Below are 17,819 nucleotides of genomic sequence, written 5' to 3' on the forward strand. Positions count from 1 at the left end.
CTGCATAGTATTCCACGGTGTAAATGTCCCACAGCTATTTTTATATTCTCACTTCCTGGCTCTTCCATGGCCCTTTACCATCCAGGCCAGAAAGAAGGGGGTATGAATGTCTCCTACCTGAGGGCCTCAGAGCTCTTCCACAGGGAATCGTGCTGAGAACCCACTTGGTACCACAGGTTTCCTTTGTGTCAGGTGCTGTGATCTAGCAGTCTTTCAACCCCACTGGTCCCTACCTCTATTTCCTTTCCCTGTCCATTTTCAGTAATGTCTCAGAACTTTCAGCACAAACCCCAACTCTGGCTTTCAAAGCTTCTCAAGATCTGGGTCCTGGGCCACCTCTCCTGCTTTCCCTCTCACTGCTCCCTCTTTTCCTTAATGTAAAACTCAGCCCAGCTGACCTACTCACTGTCCTGTTGTCTGCCCCAGCCTGGAATATGTCTCAATGTCTTCATGTGTCCAAACCCTACTCAGCTCCAAAGCCACCTTCTCCAAGCACTTTACCCTGTCCTCTAATGGTCAGGACAGCTCCCTTCCTTGAATTTCCAGAAAACCTTTCTCTAAGGGATGGCTCTCACTCAACTCTGCTCAGTTATTTGTGTCCTTGTGTTTTAGAAAAAGTTCTATTCATTACAGGCAATGACAATGAACTCTGGACATATTCTTTAGCCCCTAATTGAAGCTACTGTCGTGAATGTGACCCACGTTCAACAGCTCCAGTCTCTGTAACTCTGTTCTGAAGTTTTACAGTTTGGGGGGAGGGAACTGGATGAGTGCATCTTGGTTCCGGAGCCCACCTATACATCAGCCAGCAGCTTTGGCTGGGGACATTTTCACAACACAGACAGGCCCACTGGGGGACCATTCCTATATTTGGAAGGAGAGACCTCTCCCAAAGAGGAGGGAAAAGCTGAAGCCCAGGTTGCCACCCCAGGAGGCAGCTAAATGCAACTTGTCTTTGCTGTTGACAGAAGAAGGAAGAAGGGTGATGGGAAGCCAAGGACACAGATGTCTGCTGCGAAGTGTTTCTGGTGTGAATGAGTCAATGAGTGAGTGATTAGTTCATTTGTTGCCTTTTAGAACCCCGAGATCAGTTTGTCTCCAGTTCTCTATCTCTAGAACATGAGGATCATATGTTTTTCCATCTTCTATCTCCCCTGTCGAATCCTGTGGTCCTGGGGCACTCTCTGGGTAGCCTGAGTGATGGAGGCAGAGGGAGCCTTCTGCAGGGGGGAGCATGAAATGCCTGCATTCTGCTGATGTACAGTTACTGAGTGGCTGGTATATGTCGCGCACTGGTAATAAACCAGGTACGAGGCAATGTCCCTCATAGGACTTGGAGAATTTCAGACAAACACCAATTATAATAGAATGTTATTAGTGCTCCAATGGAGGATGCATGAAGAGTTATGGGGGCCCTGGGAGCAGCCGATGAGCTCTGGCTGAAGCTTTTCAAAGAAAGTAACATTAGAACTGGGTCTTGCAGGGTGAGTAGGAGCTTGCCAGGTAGAGAGGAAGGAAAGGGATTCCTGTTGGAGAGAACTGTCTGTGCAAGGCCATAGGGCTTTGTAAAAGAGAGTGGTATGGTTGGGAAATAGGGAAGTTGAGTGTGCCTGGAGTGTAGTGTGCGTTTTTGGTAAGGGTGCTAAGAGATGCAAGAAGATGGAAAAGGGAGAGGTGTGGGAAGGAAGGCTGGTGTTAGATCTCGGAAGCCCCCAATCTTAGTCTCATGAATTTTGACTCATGCAGGGGACAATCGTGGGGGGCATACAGGGGACAGCAATACATATATTCCCACTAATGTAAAATTAAATGTGTGTTCATAAAGATGGAATGGGCAGCAGGGCACTGTGATTTCAGGTGACTCTCTTTCATTATATATATGTGTGTATGTGTGTGATATATATATAATAGCTATTTTTATGAAGGGAGAGTGAGAAAAAAAGGTCATCGGTGAGTTTTTGTTTTTAACAAATTAAAAGGCAAGTTGCTATAAGAAACCAAGTGTACAATTCCCATGGTTAAACATTATAAACTTTGTGGTTAAAAATTACATTTAAAATCCTAGTAGTCAAACAGTTACATTGTTCAGAAAGTCCCACTCATCCTCAATAAATAACAGTAAATATGAAGGCATGATTTAATCACAATAATTGGAGCATGCTTTTATAATTTTAGTTCTGCTGGGTGCATTTGCCTCACCTAGCTGGCCTCCTCAGTGCCCTTTACGTGCTGTCCTGACTCAGAATAAAATCCACATCCTCACCATGTCCTACACAGCCGTACAGGAGCTGCTCCCCCCTTCCACCTCTCTCACTTCATGTCCTCCATCCCTCTCTCTTCCTGGCCAACTCTGGCATCCTTGCTATTCCTCACACATCTCAAGGACACCCGTGCCCCAGAGCCTTTGCACTTGCTGTTCTCTCTCCCTAAAACAACTTGCCCCCAGATATCCATGTAGCTCACTCCCTCATATCCTTCAAGTCTTGGCTCAAATGTTCCTTTCCAGTGAGCCTTCTCTGATCCACTTAATATTTTTTATTTAAAAAATTTTTTTGTTAATCCTCACCTGAGGATATTTTTTCCATTGATTTTTAGAGACAGTGGAGGGAGGGAGAGAGAGAGAGAAACATCAGTGTGAAAGAGACACATCGACTGGTTGCCTCCTGCACGGGCCCCGACCAGCACTGGGGATCAAACCTGCAACCTGGGTATGTGCCCATGATGGCAAATCGAACTCGAAACCCTTTGGTGCACGGACTGACGCTCTAAATACTGAGTCACACTGTCCAGGCCTAAGCCACTTATTTTAAATTGTTATGCCTGCTGCCCCTTCCACCAGTATTCTTTCCTGTTCTCTTGTCCTTCATAGCACATACCACCTCCAACACATTACATGCATTGCTTATTTATTTTGAAAATTACTTTGAACTTTGACTGTCACCTCACTTGAATATAAGCTTCACAAGGGAAGTGATTTTTATCTACTTGTTTGCCATTACAGCCCGGGGCTTTGAACAATACTTGGCCCACAGTAGGCACCAAATACATATCTTTAGAATGAGTGAAAGCTGGAGGCAGGCGGGGAATGGCTTGAAGCAGGCAAGATTAGCGACAAAAATACTAGTTAGAGGACTGTTGCAAGCCAAAGACAAAGGAACTTGAGCCCAGCCTTAACGATTAACTGCGCACGTCTTCTGGCGTAATCTTCAAATGATGTGGAAATCTGTCATTTAAAAATTCCTCCCTACTTTGTCTTGATTCTTTAGGCAGATCAAAAGCTCCCCGAGAGTGGAGGCTTGGCATGATCATCTCCATTTTCCCGCAGTGCCTGGCATTTATATGATATTAAATGTGAGGCACTCGACAAATGTTCAATGCTTCATTAATGATGTTATTACTGAACTTTATTTGACTAAGTGAGTTTCAGAGTGAATTATATTCAATAAAGATCTTGGGAACTCATCTATATTCTCATGCTGTTATACTAAATAGAGTTAATTTTGTTCCATTAAAAAAGCGGTATACATGCTAATGATAGAAAATTGAGAAATTAGGGAAAAGTTGAAAAAAATAAAAGCCTTAGTATCACCACCCATAAAGAACCGTTAGCATTTTAATCTTTTCTTCAAACAATTTTTCCAGACATAGTTTTTTAAACATAACTATAATAATTGCGTGTTTACGGTCTTGCGTACTGCTTTCCCCGCTTCATTAGTGCACACATTTTTCTTTGCTCTAAACTTTTGGAAAGCATTATTTTAAATAAGTGCATACTCTATAGCCAAGGGGCTGTACTATAGCTCACTTAACTAATATTTGATATTTATACTATTTCCAGTTTCCTTTTATTGCAAAGATCATGTGCTGCTCTGCAGACTTATTGCCTGTGGCTGGTCATCTTCCCCCAAAACTACTGTGCCTCAGTCTCATTACCTGTAAGATGGACATAATAGAAATGAGAGGATTAAGGTAACTGAATGGGAAACAGTGATGAGCACATAGATGTTCAGTGGACAGCAGGTGGCTGGGACTGAAACCTTTGGAAACTGTGGACTGTTGACAGCCGCCATGGCCCTGTTCCCTGGCTGCAGGCTGCACCTGATGCAGGTGGACTCGGTCCAGCGCTGGATGGAGGACCTGAAGCTCATGACCGAGTGCGAGTGCATGTGTGTCCTTCAAGCAAAGCCCATCAGCCTGGAGGAAGACGCACAAGGTGACCTCATCCTGGCGGGCGCCCCGGGCCCCGGAGATCCCCTGCAGCTGCTGCTCAAGCGGGGCTGGGTCATCAGCACGGAGCTGCGCAGGATTGGGCAGAAGCTGGCCCAGGACCGCTGGGCGCGCGTCCATAGCATGAGCGTGCGCCTGACCTGCCACGCCCGCTCCATGGTCAGTGAGTACAGTGCTGTCAGCAGGAGCTCCTCACAGGAGATGGGCCAGGTCAGTTGCCCTGGGTTGGGTGGGGGGGGGCATGCCTTCTAGAAGAATGGGTCTAGATTGTGTGGTATCTGAACTCTTCTGGCCCCAGGGACCTCCTTCCTCCTCCAGTAAAGCAGGGAAGACAGTAAGGGCGTTTACTGAGTATGTGCTCTGTGTGCTAGGCCTTTTCACATACATCTCATTTAATCTACACAACCTCTGAAGCAGATATAACCACTATGAGGGGCTGTGCAATGGCTAAGGGTACCCACTTTAATGCCAGACTACCTGGGTTGAAATGTCAGCTCTGCTGTTTGACATTGGCAAGTTACTTCACTTCTCTGTGCCCAGTTCTATCGTCCTAATCAGTATAATAATCATATTTATTTCACAGGACTGAGTTATTACATGTAGAACATTAAAAACAGTTGATTAAAAATATTAGCTAGTATGTATTATCATCCTGACTTTATAGATGAGGAAACAGAAACTCAGAGAACCTAAGTAACTTGTCCAAAGTTATGCAGTAAATGGTGTAAGCAGAATTCAACCTAAGTTTTTCTGATTCCAAAGCCAATGACTTTCAATCTTCTCCAAGCCCAAAGCGAACCATTGAAACCCCCGCCCCCTATTATTTCTCTTTCCTCTGGCATTTACTTTCCACCTTAGTGCTTTACCCTTCTCCTTACTTCGCTTTGTAGACAGTAAACTTCTATTCGTGCTTTGAAGCCCAACTCAAATGCCCCTTCCTCTCTGAAGCTTCCTAGATTCTCAGGTATAACTAATTGCTCAGTTTTCTTTTTCTGAGCTCCCCAAGCAGCTGATGATGATCTCTTTTGTCACATCACACTGTGTTATAGTTTATGTGCCTGTTTCCCAAATCAGATTTCTTTCTTCATCTTTATGCCCCAGAAGGCCCAGTGCAGCAGTTGGTTCTCAATCAATGCTTATTGAATCCAACAAAATCGATCTATTTTTCTACAGGTTGAGAAGCTGCTAATGGAGAAATGCTCAGAGCTCTCAGCAGTCACAGAGAGGTAAATTTGGATACTGGAAAAGCCTGGACAGGGTTTGCAGACCTGTCCTCAGACAGTGGAAGGGAGAGAGAGGGAGTGAGAGGGGGGAGGAGCTGGTGGTGGTCTGGGAATTTCCTTTTGCTGATTTTTATCAACAACATTGAAAAACTCCCTTGGGATTTTCTGTCCCATTTTCAGGCCCTAGGGAGAATGTAAAAGGCAGAGGAGAGGCCTGGGCATGGGAAGAAAGGATTCTTGAGGGTGGCTAATAAGGGATAGGTTTCCCACAGCTTTGGGAAGACCCACTGACCCCCTAAGTCAAGGCAAGGTGAAAGCAGACACTCACACCCTCCTACTCACATACACACAGACAAAAATTTCACAGACACTCACTTGCTCATATGCAGATATATAAACATACACTTGTGCAATCACAGAAATACACTCACCTTTGTATCTCACACACATATACATACATTATTTATACTCAGACACATACACACACTCAATCTCATGTGAACACACACCCAGTTATATGTTGGCACTCTCCCTGACCCCTTCCAGCCCCCATGCCCTGGAAGAAAATCCTGGAACTGGGCATCCTCAGGCCCCCATGAGGTCTTTGGCCTTCTGGTGTGGAACATTCTCAGGCCCCAGGGATACATTTGAGCCTGATCCCCAGAAGTTTTTCCTGTTTGGGGTGAAAATCCTCAAGGCTGCTTTTTGCACATTATAGGCAGTGCTTCCTGAAAGAGCATTGCCATATATCCCCAGAGTGAGCACAGGCAAAGCTGGCACCCCTCTGCTGCAGCTCCCATCCCCCTTCCGCAGACCCTGGCTGCAGTGATGGCAGATTTTCCCAGGGAGAAGCCAAGAGGTAGGATCTGGATGCTTTCTGGTGGCCTTTCTTCCTAGTGACAATGGACTATGATCTCCCATCTCAGGCCAGCACTTATCTGAACACTAGGAGGCCTAGGGTCAAGCCATCTATGGAATGAATATTCCATCTTAGACCCCCCAGGAACTGATGTGTTTTCCCCAGGCAGTTGTGCCACCACCAGGCTGCAGCTGGCCCATATCTGGCCCCTGCAGTGCTCTGGGTTGACCGCCTGCCCCTTACAGTGGCCCACCCACTGGAAATAAAAAATGTTGTATTTTCCCCAGGTGCCTCCAGGTTGAGAATGAGCATGTGCTGAAGTCGATGAAGGCCTGCGTGAGTGAGACCCTGAGCACACTGGGCCAGCACTTCGGGCAGCTGCTAGAGCTGGCCCTGACCAGGGAGGTGCAGGTGCGTGCAGGCTGGGCTGCCGGGGTGGGGCAGGGGTGGGCAGAGAAACTGGAGCAGGCCAGGGGAAGCTCCGAAGTGGTCTTTCTTGGGGGACATCCTCCTTAGACCACCCACATGAACTCCAACACACAAAGGCAGGACTGTCAGGGCTGAGCAGGGGCTTCTCAAGCAGTTAACTCAACCCTGCACTTTCCAGAGGGAAACACTGCAACCCAGAGAGAGGAGAGACTTACCTGAGGTCACACAGCAAGGCAGTGGCGGAGCCTGACATTGCTCTATTGCACTTTCAGAATTGCTCCCACTGCCCTAAATCTTCTCTGCTGAATTACTGTTCACAGCGCACACACTGGATTTTTATTGTCCTGAAAGACGGAAGGCACCTGAAGAAAACAAACTGATCCTGGAAAGCCTGACAATAGAGAAGAATCTAGAAAGATTATGTTGTCCAGCCCGGCCTCTAGGCAGGCTCAAGCCTGATTCCGGAAAGAGTGAGGGTTGCCTGGCCGGCGTTGATCTATGATCCAGGAGATGGTGGTTCAGTTCCTGGCGGGGCTCATGCCCAGGTTGCCGGCTCCGTCTCCAGTAGGGGGCGTGCAGGAGGCAGTGCCATCAGTGACTCTCTCTCATCATTGATGTTTCTCGCTCTACCTCTCCCTTCTTCTCTCTGAAATCAATAAAAACATATTAAAAAAAAAAGGGTGAGGGTTCTGGAGCGGACCCCCCGCCCCCCCGCACAAGGATGACACGCAAATCCGCGAAGCGTCCCATATTTAACAAATAAATCAATCAATCAAGCGCAACTCTTCCCCAGAAGGAAAGTGAGAGAACTAAGCAAACAACATATGGAAAATGCTTAACACATAGTCTGGGTTAAGTACATGTTATTTCGCTCTCTTGCCTTTTCCTATTTTAAAAGCCTTCCAGTGAAGCAGATTCCATAAGGTTTTCATTATGAAAGGTATTTACATGCTATTTATAGTTACAGAAATATTGTGTTACATAGTTGCCATTCTTTTCCCACCACCAAATAAAAGCCTTCCACAAATAACAAATCTCTTTCCATGTAGGCTTTCCTCCAAACTCAGCCTCTCCACCGAGGCTGGACTCTGCTTTCTTTCTTTCTTGTGTCTGGCTCGTTTCGCATGGGGCTGGGTCCTTCTGCCCGGCTCACCTGCCGGGCAGCGCATCGGGCCCCATGCATTCTCACCCTTCCAACCCCGAAGGGTCTGAGAAGGCCACTCTCCCTGTCTTGAGAGACTGGGACCAGGGGAAGAAAGGGTCAGGGCTGGGGTGCTGGGCCCAGCATTTCGAGCTGACGAGCAAATGCTGACAGTCACATATAGGGGCAGGTGGTGGTTCAAGCTGGGGCCAGTGTCCCAACTGAACCATTAAGTCGCAGAGTGACCCAGTGGAACATGAGGGCCAAACGGGTGAAGAAATTGGGGGAGTGATGAGCGGGGATCTGAAGTTGGTGGTGGGGAGCAGGGGAGCCTGGAGGAGTTTTTGAGTGCGGGCACAGGTCCAGCTGATGCTTTTCATGCCATTTTTGTGCTCTCTTGCCTGCAAGTACCAGGTTCAATGAAAAGGGCTGAAATGAAAGAGTTATGTTGGGTTGTAAACAGAAGCCAGCTGGGTTTGGAAGTAGTCAGCAGCTCTTTATCAGGGGGCAAAGGGTAGGGTGTCCTTTTGATGTTCTAGGTCACAGAATCCTGGGAAAAGCTCCCTGGGATGCAAAAAGCCTACTTGGGCCTTTTGGACTATGTATCTAGTTTCTCCTAAAAGATCTTCACGCATTCATTGTACTTCATTGAATTTGGCGTGTTTTGTTCATGGATCTATATCTAGTGACTAGAACAGTACCTGGCACACAGTAGGCACTCAATAAAGATTTACTAATAGTTAGCAGTATATTCCAAGCTTACAGAGTCACAGATATTTTTTATTATTAAAAAGCACTTATTCACTTATTCTAGGATACTGGTGTTTCAGAAAAATCAATTTTTGAAACACTTTTTTTTTTTTTTGCACCAAGGAGCCACATAGGCTCTTGAGCAGAGGAACATTGCTCTTCCTACTCCCCATGCCCTCCAAAAATAATACATGGAAGAATGGTGCTTACAGTTAAGGCAATGATAATCTAGCACTACTTTGCACTGGCCTGTCCATCCTGGAATGTTATGCTCAGTTCCAGACCCCAGATATGTCGTTGGCAGTGATTGTGCTCAGAGGTCCCTAGAAGGATGGGGTAGGGCTGGTGATCAACATAAGTGGGGAATAGGCGGAGGAGCAGGGGGTGTTTACTCTAAGGATGGGCACTCTGCTATCTCCAAAGTTCCGTGCTTCGGAGCCCAAAGGGAAGAAGGACCTCAGGCCAGTGAAGCAGATTTACAAGATAGTCCATGTAAGAAGTTTATGAAGCCATAGGGTTGCCTCACAATGGAAGGGGCCACCTTAGGGACTCCCCATCGCTGACATGGGCAGGTCATGCCTTGGAGGACATTGGCAGTGGATGGAGCTTAGACTGGGTGGCTTGCAAGAGTTCTAATCTTGATAGGATGCAATTGTATGAATGTGGGCATTGTGGGGTTGTCTGAGCATGGAGTTTGGAGACATATCAGGGTTCAAATCCTGGCCATGCTACTTACTGGATATGCAAACTTGGGCAAGTTACTTCATTTCTCAGATCCTCAGTTTCCCCACCTCTTCAGTGGGTTGTTAGGATTAAATGAGAACACATGAGTATTGGGTGGCACTCTCTGAAAGTGTCAACTGACTTATTCACTAGAAACCAATAGCAAGCTTCGCTAAAAGAACTTGTAATCACCTAATTAACTGTTTATTAAAATAATTTATTTGGTGGTCATGGAAAAATTTAAGGCTTAAATGTTAGGAGTCACAAATGGGAAATTAATGAGCATTGATAGTCTATCTGGGAATAAAGGGTTGGCCATGTGGGAGGTACAAGGAGAAGACTTGACTCACAGAAACTGATCTACTTGAAGGTGACATCTAGGACACTCTCCACTGAACCCCTGGAGCATCTTCATGTGGATAGATGTTATATTTATTCATCCTTTCATGCTGTCAATCCATTTTTTCTTTTAGTTTAAAGTAGCGCATTGATGCTAATAAAACTGTCTGGGGGATATATTTTTGAGGAACAAACACTTGTCCTGTGACAAAGGTAAAACCAGAGGGACACTTTTTAAAAAAAATTATCTTTATTTTTGAAAGTATTACAGGTGCCCCTTTTTTCCCCATTGACCCTTCTACCCCACCTCTGCCCCCCACCCCAGGCCTTCACCACGCTCTTGTCTGTGTCCATGGGTTATGCCCATATGCATATAAGTTCATTGGTTAATCTCTTCCCAGGGGGATACTTTCTTTTTTTTTCTTTTTTAAAAATAAGATTTTATTGATTTTTAGAGAGAGGGAGGAAGGGAGAGGGATAGAGAGATAGAAACATCAAGGATGAGAGAGAAACATCATCTATTGGCTGCCTCCTGCATGCCCCCTACTGGGGATCGAGCCTGCAACTGGGGCCTGTGCCCTGACTGGGAATCAAACCCTGACCTCTCGGTTCCTCGGTTGATGCTCAACCACTGAGCCACACTGACCAAGCATCCCAAAGGGACACTTTCTAAGTGACGAGGGGCAGGCACCAACTGAACATTCTCAGTTCCTTCTTCCAAACTCTCTAGACCCATCCCTACCCTCAGCGTGGTGACTTGGAGGGGTAGGGAGTGAGGCCCACAGAGCTGGTGATGCTGAAATCCCAACAGAGGGGAACAGGAGAAGTGGGGACCAAGTTTGCTCCTCGGTAGTTAGTCCCTAGTTCTCGTTCTGTTATCTTACTGGCTTCATCCATTAGGCTGTGCGGAGGCAGGAGTGTGGCTGAGCCCCTTGAAGGAGGAGTCAGCTGCCTGCGGATCGGTTCTTTCCCACCTCTACAAAGCCATTTCCCCGAGCACCAACTCCTACTCCTTTGTAGGTTCTTTTGGAATCACAGCGGGCAATTTCGACTTTGCTCCCAGCAGGCTCAGAAATGACTCACAATATTACGTTCATTAAATTAACTCTAAGGAGGCTTTGTAACTAAAGCTTAAAATTGCTTTCCTGTTTTATTTCCCATTCTCAGAGTTAGCTTAGCTCTGTTGCCTGAAATCGGTAATTAGAAGCGGCAATGTGATTAAATGACAGCACAAAGATAATCCAAACATAATTGCCAGATGAGAAATATAAAGATGTCCAAAAATTTAATATAGTCTCCTATCTCATTTTAAAGTTCCCTTGGAGAAAATAAAGTAAAAGAAAAAAAATATGGAACCCCTTTACCCTTAGGAATAATTCCAAGTCCCAAATTCTTAGGTTAATACAATTCTCTTCAATTTTCCTATTCTGCTCATTTCAACCAGGAGGGTCTTGCCCCAGCGTGGGTGGCGAGTCTTGTTTCCTCGGGCAGGTACAGCCCAGGATGCCTCTCCAGCAGTGGGAGGGGGCCCTTCAGGGCTTCTCAACTTACCTTTCCCCACCATCGGTGAGAGGGCCCGAGAGTAAGTGCACTGGATACACGATCTTATCACAGCACTGCCCCTACATTCGCAGATTTAAAACCTCACTTTCTAGAGCAGGGACTCCAAGCAGCGTGTTGTTCCAGGACTCCATCCTTGTAGCCAAAGTCCTCGCAGATACTCACTCATCTGTGCCTGGGAGAAAGAGGGTGGCGTTGATTCCATCTTGGTTGCAGCTGCAGCAGGTTGTCACTCAGTTTATTTTACTTGTCCATAGTCCCCAAGGGTTTATCAACATACATTCGCTGGGGGAAAGTGTCATCACAGGTTAACTGTGTACAATGTCCACCATATAGGGGTGTTCAATGTCTCCTTTCTCTTCGAGGGCATGTGATAAGATTTCACCTTCCTGCAAAGTCAGGCATCTGCAACTCCTTCCAGAGGACTTGCTTGAGTTGCATTCTGTCCCATCCAGCATTTTAAACACTACTTAATTTCTAGCTCCCTTCTAAATACTGTTTTGCTGCCATCCCGGGCTGCGGTGATTTGGGATCCTGGAAGTGACTTAGGCCAGTGGTTTTCAAATCACTTCAAATGCATTGCGTTCTCCAGGTTCCCAAAGATTTCCCAGGAGAAATGCAAGCACACACAGTTTTAAGGAAATTAATTTCCAGATCTTTAATTTTCATTTGTTTTTTTTTCCTCCTATAATGATCCTCCCAATACTACACAGAGTTTATAAGAGTCCTATTAGTTTCCAAAGAAACACTTATCACACATCCCAAATCTTACAGTGCATCGCCTGCTGTGCAGAAACCTTGGAATGGGAGTGGGAGGTCAGGCAAAGGAGAACCTCATTCACAAACCGTACAACCCTCAGGTCTCATGAATTGTTCTACACATATTTCTGTTGAGAAAGGCACTAAAAATTGTGTCTTTTGTCCAGAGTGGGGATTTTTTAGAATTCAGATATATGGTAGAGTGAGAGAGGGAGGGAGTGAGTTAGTTGGAGGGGAAGTTATAAAAGTTTCCTGTTTATCTTATCCCCCCATCTCCATGTCATCTCAAATTGTGAATGGCTTTTGAGGGACATTCTCCATAAACAAAGGAAAGAGAGCGCTGGTGGGACACATTGAACCCTAAGAATGTTTTTTAGGGAGAACACAATTAAATGCAAGCAATTTTTTCAGCTATATTTCATACTCAGGCCTATGTCATTAGCTGTAAAGAAAAGTATCTTTGAAAATCCAAAGACTCTAAAGGTTAATGAGACTGATTCTTTTCAATGTAATTGGGATGTTTTTTAGAACAACCAAGTTTTTCAAGAGGTAGTGGTTAAATATCCACAGAGACAAATTTTACATGATTTTTTTCAGATTTGGTGCACATAATTTAAGAATGCAATTAAAGCCCATTTTGTCAAAACATTCTATGAAATATTTATAGTAATTCTACTTCCTGTTAACAAAAAATAAAATTAATTGCTAGCAGCTGAACTAATTAGGTTAAGCAGTAAATATTTTTTTCTTCTTGAAATACATGAATTTTGATCATGAGAGCTACTAAATATAATCAAACGCCTTATGGTTTTTTTCTCAGACCTTGTTTAATTGTTCTGTAAAATGGACACCAGAGTTTAATACATATACACACCTATTTACTGAAGGAATAAAATATCTTTTTACCATATTTCTAGATTTATAATTAACTTACAATGTTAGCTACATATTACTTTGCATTATTAAAAAATTAGTAAATTGTTTTATTTTGGTTCTATACAAATAAATCAAAATTTACTTTATGTCTGCATTATTTTAATGTTGATAGTTTTTAGCAATTTCCCTTAGAAAATGGTTTCCATTAATTACTGTCAGTGTTTTTGTTTGTTTGTTTGTTTTTTAGCATTTTTTGAAACACACATCAAAACATTTTAAAATTTAAAATGAAGTCAGGTCTTTATTGAGAGAAAGTTAAGTTGATTTGGCTGATTAGTTTGACTAAAAGAACTGTCTTTGCCAGTTAGTGTATAGGGTGGATATTGTCCACAAATTAAATAAGGGAAAGCTATAGCTTCAATGTTTTGGTAAAACATATTTGAAACCCACAAAAATATTTGATTAAAAAATTGCATTGGCAATAAAATTAGTAATATTTTGACTTTCCTAATTCTTTCTGAATAATTTGAATAACCCAGGGTTCTCTAAGTGAAAGAGCAGTGGTTATAACGAATAGTTACTTGATAAGCTTTGGTAAAATACTCTTGGAATTCTTCCCAGAAATTGAGATATGAATGAATGACCTTAATGATTGGGTAACAAATGCTTTTGCAAGTCAAATGGTTTCCAGTTCTTTTCTTTTACCAATGTAAGGGAGGACCAATTTAGAGGAGATATCAGCTGGCAGATCATTAAAAATAGTGTTTGATGATAGATCGCCGTGTGATTACATAGCTCAGAATGGTCTCAAAGGGCCGAATAGCTTGGCTATACAACTTGGCTAATACTCCCATTCCTCTCTACAGATTTATGGGAACAAGATTTTTCAGGGTTTATGGCTAAAAATATAGCATTAAGTCAATATCCAATCACGGATATGTGGATGAATTAGAAAGTCTAAAAAGAATAAAAATCCTCATTCATCTCAGTCAAAGATCTATTTATAATATTTTAACTTTTATGATTTATAATTATTTATTAAACTTATAATCTATATTGTTTCGACCAGTTGTACTGAAAACAACTTGTAATGGTTGTATGGTAACTCAACCAAGAAGAGATTATTTTTAAACACGTAGAGCCTTATAATCAGAGAAAATAAAATTTCAAATTTCAATGTTAAGTATGATAAGGGTGACCAATAAAATACTTCAAAACTTAAATGTATCACATTAGGATACACTTCTGAGGGAGAACTGGAATGGAATTAAATATAAGGATGAAAAGAGAAAAATGCAAATTGTTCAATGTTAAAGAGATTATTCATGTATTTTTATATGGATAAAATGAGAATGGTACCAAGTTGTTTCGGCATTTGGATTTCACTGAATACATCTGCAAGAGCGGTACAATGGTCATATTTTACGTCAATATTTACAATCTGCTGGAAATTACGTCCTTCCAAACATTGCTTTTTAAACTCACAGTGAAAACTTTTACCTGTCAAGTTAAAAATGTGCAAGGGGTCATATATTTTTAAAATTCTGTTAGGGCTGAATGAGAAAAGAAACTTGCCTAGGGCCCCCGGGCGCTCCGGCTCCTGGTCGGGTGGCTGTGGGCCCTGCCGCTTGCTGGAGACTCGCCTAGGCCTTGGGACCGCGCTGCTGGGGACGCTGTTCCTCACGAGCCTCCTGAAGCCTGGCCCCTTGTGGCCTAGCGAGCTCCTTAGCCATGTGTTTCGCGGGACGCAGTCTTTCTTTCCAGCTCTTTGGAATAGTTTAGCCTTGAGTAGCATTTCTTTCTGTTACATCTCCCCCCGCCCACCCCCCAGTAATGGATTCTGCCTCCAGCATTCTCTCACCCTCTATTATTCCCCTACTGTTTTTAGGGAGACTTAGCTGAATTTTAAATTTACCCTGGATCTCATGTGAGTCCTTTTCCTTCTCTAATTCACAGAAGGAGCACTAGTTTCCGGATCTGACTGTCTTTCCTACTTTAACTTCTCTTTCTTTTTTGGCACATATTTTTGTTTTTCCAAAAAACTCTTCTAGATTTTGGGATTTGCCTCGCTGAGAGAAATGAAATCAATTAAGGTCTGGGTCTACCCCAAACCTCCAGTTTTAAGAGATCTTATCCACATTTGCCTCCCTAAATTGGATATTCCCATCCAGGAGATATTTTCCCACCAAACCAATAGCTAATCCAAGCCTGGGTGGAGTTATTATTTTGGCTATCTCCTGTTGAGTATGTCTAATCTTTCCGTGTCTTTCCTCTGAGCCCTAACTCATGCATTTCTCCAGTATGTTGTCTTAGGACAGAGGCAATACTATAGCCACTTTTTCAAAACATTTCAGTTGGAAATTTATCTAGTAATCCCTTGACTATTTCGTGCTGATCTCTGTGTTTTTTTTCCCTGTGTTCCAGAACTCTAATAATGCATAACAAACAACCCCAACAACAATAATTTTTATTATATCTCATAATTTTAAGAGCCAAGAATTTGGGGGGGGGGGGCTTGGCTGAGAGAGTCTTCTGTTGGTGGTATTGGCCGGGAGATGGTTTGCAGTCTTAGAGAGCTTCATCAGTGTGTGGTGTCTTGGAGGGGATGGCTGCAAAGCTGTTCTCAGCTGAGAGTATTGATCAGGGATCCTACACACAGCTTCTCCAGCGTGGCAGTCTCAGAGTTATCAAACTTCTGACATGGTAACTCAGGACTCCGACAAGAATATTCCAAGGAGTCTGAGAGACAGCTTCAAGGTTTCTTATGCCCTAGGCTTGGACATCCTAGAACATCACTCTGCCAAGTGCTGACTTCTGTTGCTCACTGAGGCCATTCCAGATTCAAAAGGAAAAAAACTGGAGCCCACGTCTCTCTGGGAGGAATAGCAAAGCATTTGCGACCGTCTTTAACATGCTGCACCCTGCCCGATCAGCCCACATTTATATAATCCTTTTGCATAGCTGGGCTGCCCCAACCATGTCTAAGTGTGGGTTCTCCACCTGAAGCTCTCGGAAGAGGCTTCATAATATTTTCCTGGCTCCGTCTGAGAAACTCATTCCAGGCTCTTCGAGAGTTTACTTCTCTTGATAAATATCACTGGGCTGCAGTCATTCTTTCTGATTGAAAAACAATTAAAAATCTATCCCCCTTTCTAATTTCTTATTTAGAGCAGTTAAATTGCATGCATCTCTTTAACTCTTTCTTCTCCCTTCTCCCACTTTTCAATATCTCATTGTGTTTCCCGTCTGCATAGTCTATCTTTTAAGAAAATACATCTGTCATTCAGCCTAATTGCTTTCCTTTCCTTTATTTTGTTTCCACTTTTTTAACACTCTTTTCATGATATAGGGTGAATGAAGCAGGTTTTTGAAGCTTATCCAATTCCTCATTGATTTTCTGAACAAACTTGACTTCAGAGACTGTGTGAGTTTAAAGCTGACACCAAGATAGAATTTGATAAGAAATGCCTGTGAAGGGAAGGGAAGGAAGCAGGAGCAGGGGTAGAAAACTACGTTATTGTTTTGACAACTGAGAAAGTAAAGAAGGGAGGAAGAATTGGATAGAAAAAGACTTGGAATTTTCAAGCCGAAGTCACCCATTAGAGGAGTCCCCTGCCCCACAGTCATGGGCCAGCACTCTGGTCAGTCACAGCTGGGAGTAGCTCAGGGGAAGTGTGACCTTGGCAAGAGCACAGTGGTGGATCCCAAGGGGCAGCTGCTGGGACTCTGTCACCCCTGCCCCTGCAGCAGGAGCCCCGGCCACCAAGCGGCAGAGCGGTGTAGATGCTATGGAAGCCGGATGGAGAACGCTCTCCAACTTGGTGAAAGCGGCTAAGGAGGCTGGATGGCCCCCTTGCCCTGATACCTTCATTTCGGCTGGTCCAGCTGAGGCCCAGCTGAGGTCCTGCAGGCATCGAAGAAGAAGGGTTCACTGACTTGAAAACAGGGAGTCGATTCACATGGTTAAGGTCCAACTTCACTATGTACCACATGTCAGATTTCTGTGTCTCAGTTTCCTCAGTTGTGTAATGAAGTTTGGACAAGACTTTTGAGGGCCCTTCCAGCTCTGACGTCTTGTGACCCTTAGGGCCTTGACCATTCCAGAGGAGCCTTTGAGCTCATATCTTTTCCAATTTATACCTGTGAAAGTAAAGAAGATGCTAACCATTTTTCATTTTCAGAGAGCTGATTCACTGAGACATAGCTGGGGGGCAATTACACTAATATATGCGTATGGACATTAAAAATTAGACATAAATTGCCTAAGTATCAGGTGCTTGCAAAAGACACTGGGTTTGAATTGTTTAATGTAATGCTAATTTGCTTCAAGTGCAAACACTAATCAGGAATATTAGGTAATTATCATTTAGGTACAGGACCCAATATATGACATCTGCATTTTCATGTGAACATTAGTATCAGTTATGTAACCACTTACGGTAACAATGGGGGAGGATTCTAAGAACCACACTCATTATAGAGATTTGTAGGGACAAATCTTGATTATTAATTTTACCTTTTGTTGAATATCTTACAAAAACTATCAAATCTTAGGGAATAATATCTATATTTAATATAATTTGATTAAATACACACTTAATCTTAGTGTGAAGAATCCTATGAGGTTGAATAAAAAAAGAAAAAAAGGGAGAGCCATTTATTTGGAGCCCCAACCCCCCTAATTTCAATCAGGGAGTATATTTTAATTGCCCAAGATCACAAAATAATAACTGCTAACAATTTTATTTTGCTTCTCAGTGCCAGATACCTTTAACAGTCCTTTTTATGTATTGACAACCTTAAGAGATGGGTACAATCACCATAAGAGATACACACCGTTATTGCCACCATTTTTCAGATGAGGAAACTGAGGCATAGGCGGCTAAGTGACTTGCTCTAGGGAACATACATAGAAGTCGCAGAGCCAGGATTT

At 43.6% G+C, this 17,819-nt stretch overlaps 1 protein-coding gene across 1 annotated transcript in view; it reads left to right on the forward strand.

Annotated features, from left to right (window-relative positions):
• INSC (INSC spindle orientation adaptor protein) overlaps window positions 1-17,819 on the forward strand; it is a 114,073-nt gene that overhangs the window by 49,888 nt on the left and 46,366 nt on the right. Inside the window, exons 3-5 of the mRNA XM_016225219.2 lie at window positions 4,092-4,437; window positions 5,401-5,453; window positions 6,597-6,720. Of these exons, the coding sequence (XP_016080705.2) occupies window positions 4,092-4,437; window positions 5,401-5,453; window positions 6,597-6,720 (523 nt within the window). The remainder of the gene's footprint in view (window positions 1-4,091; window positions 4,438-5,400; window positions 5,454-6,596; window positions 6,721-17,819) is intronic.

The sequence above is a fragment of the Miniopterus natalensis genome, chromosome 11 (genome assembly GCF_054644295.1).
Source record: "Miniopterus natalensis isolate mMinNat1 chromosome 11, mMinNat1.hap1, whole genome shotgun sequence".
Lineage (NCBI taxonomy): Eukaryota > Metazoa > Chordata > Mammalia > Chiroptera > Miniopteridae > Miniopterus > Miniopterus natalensis.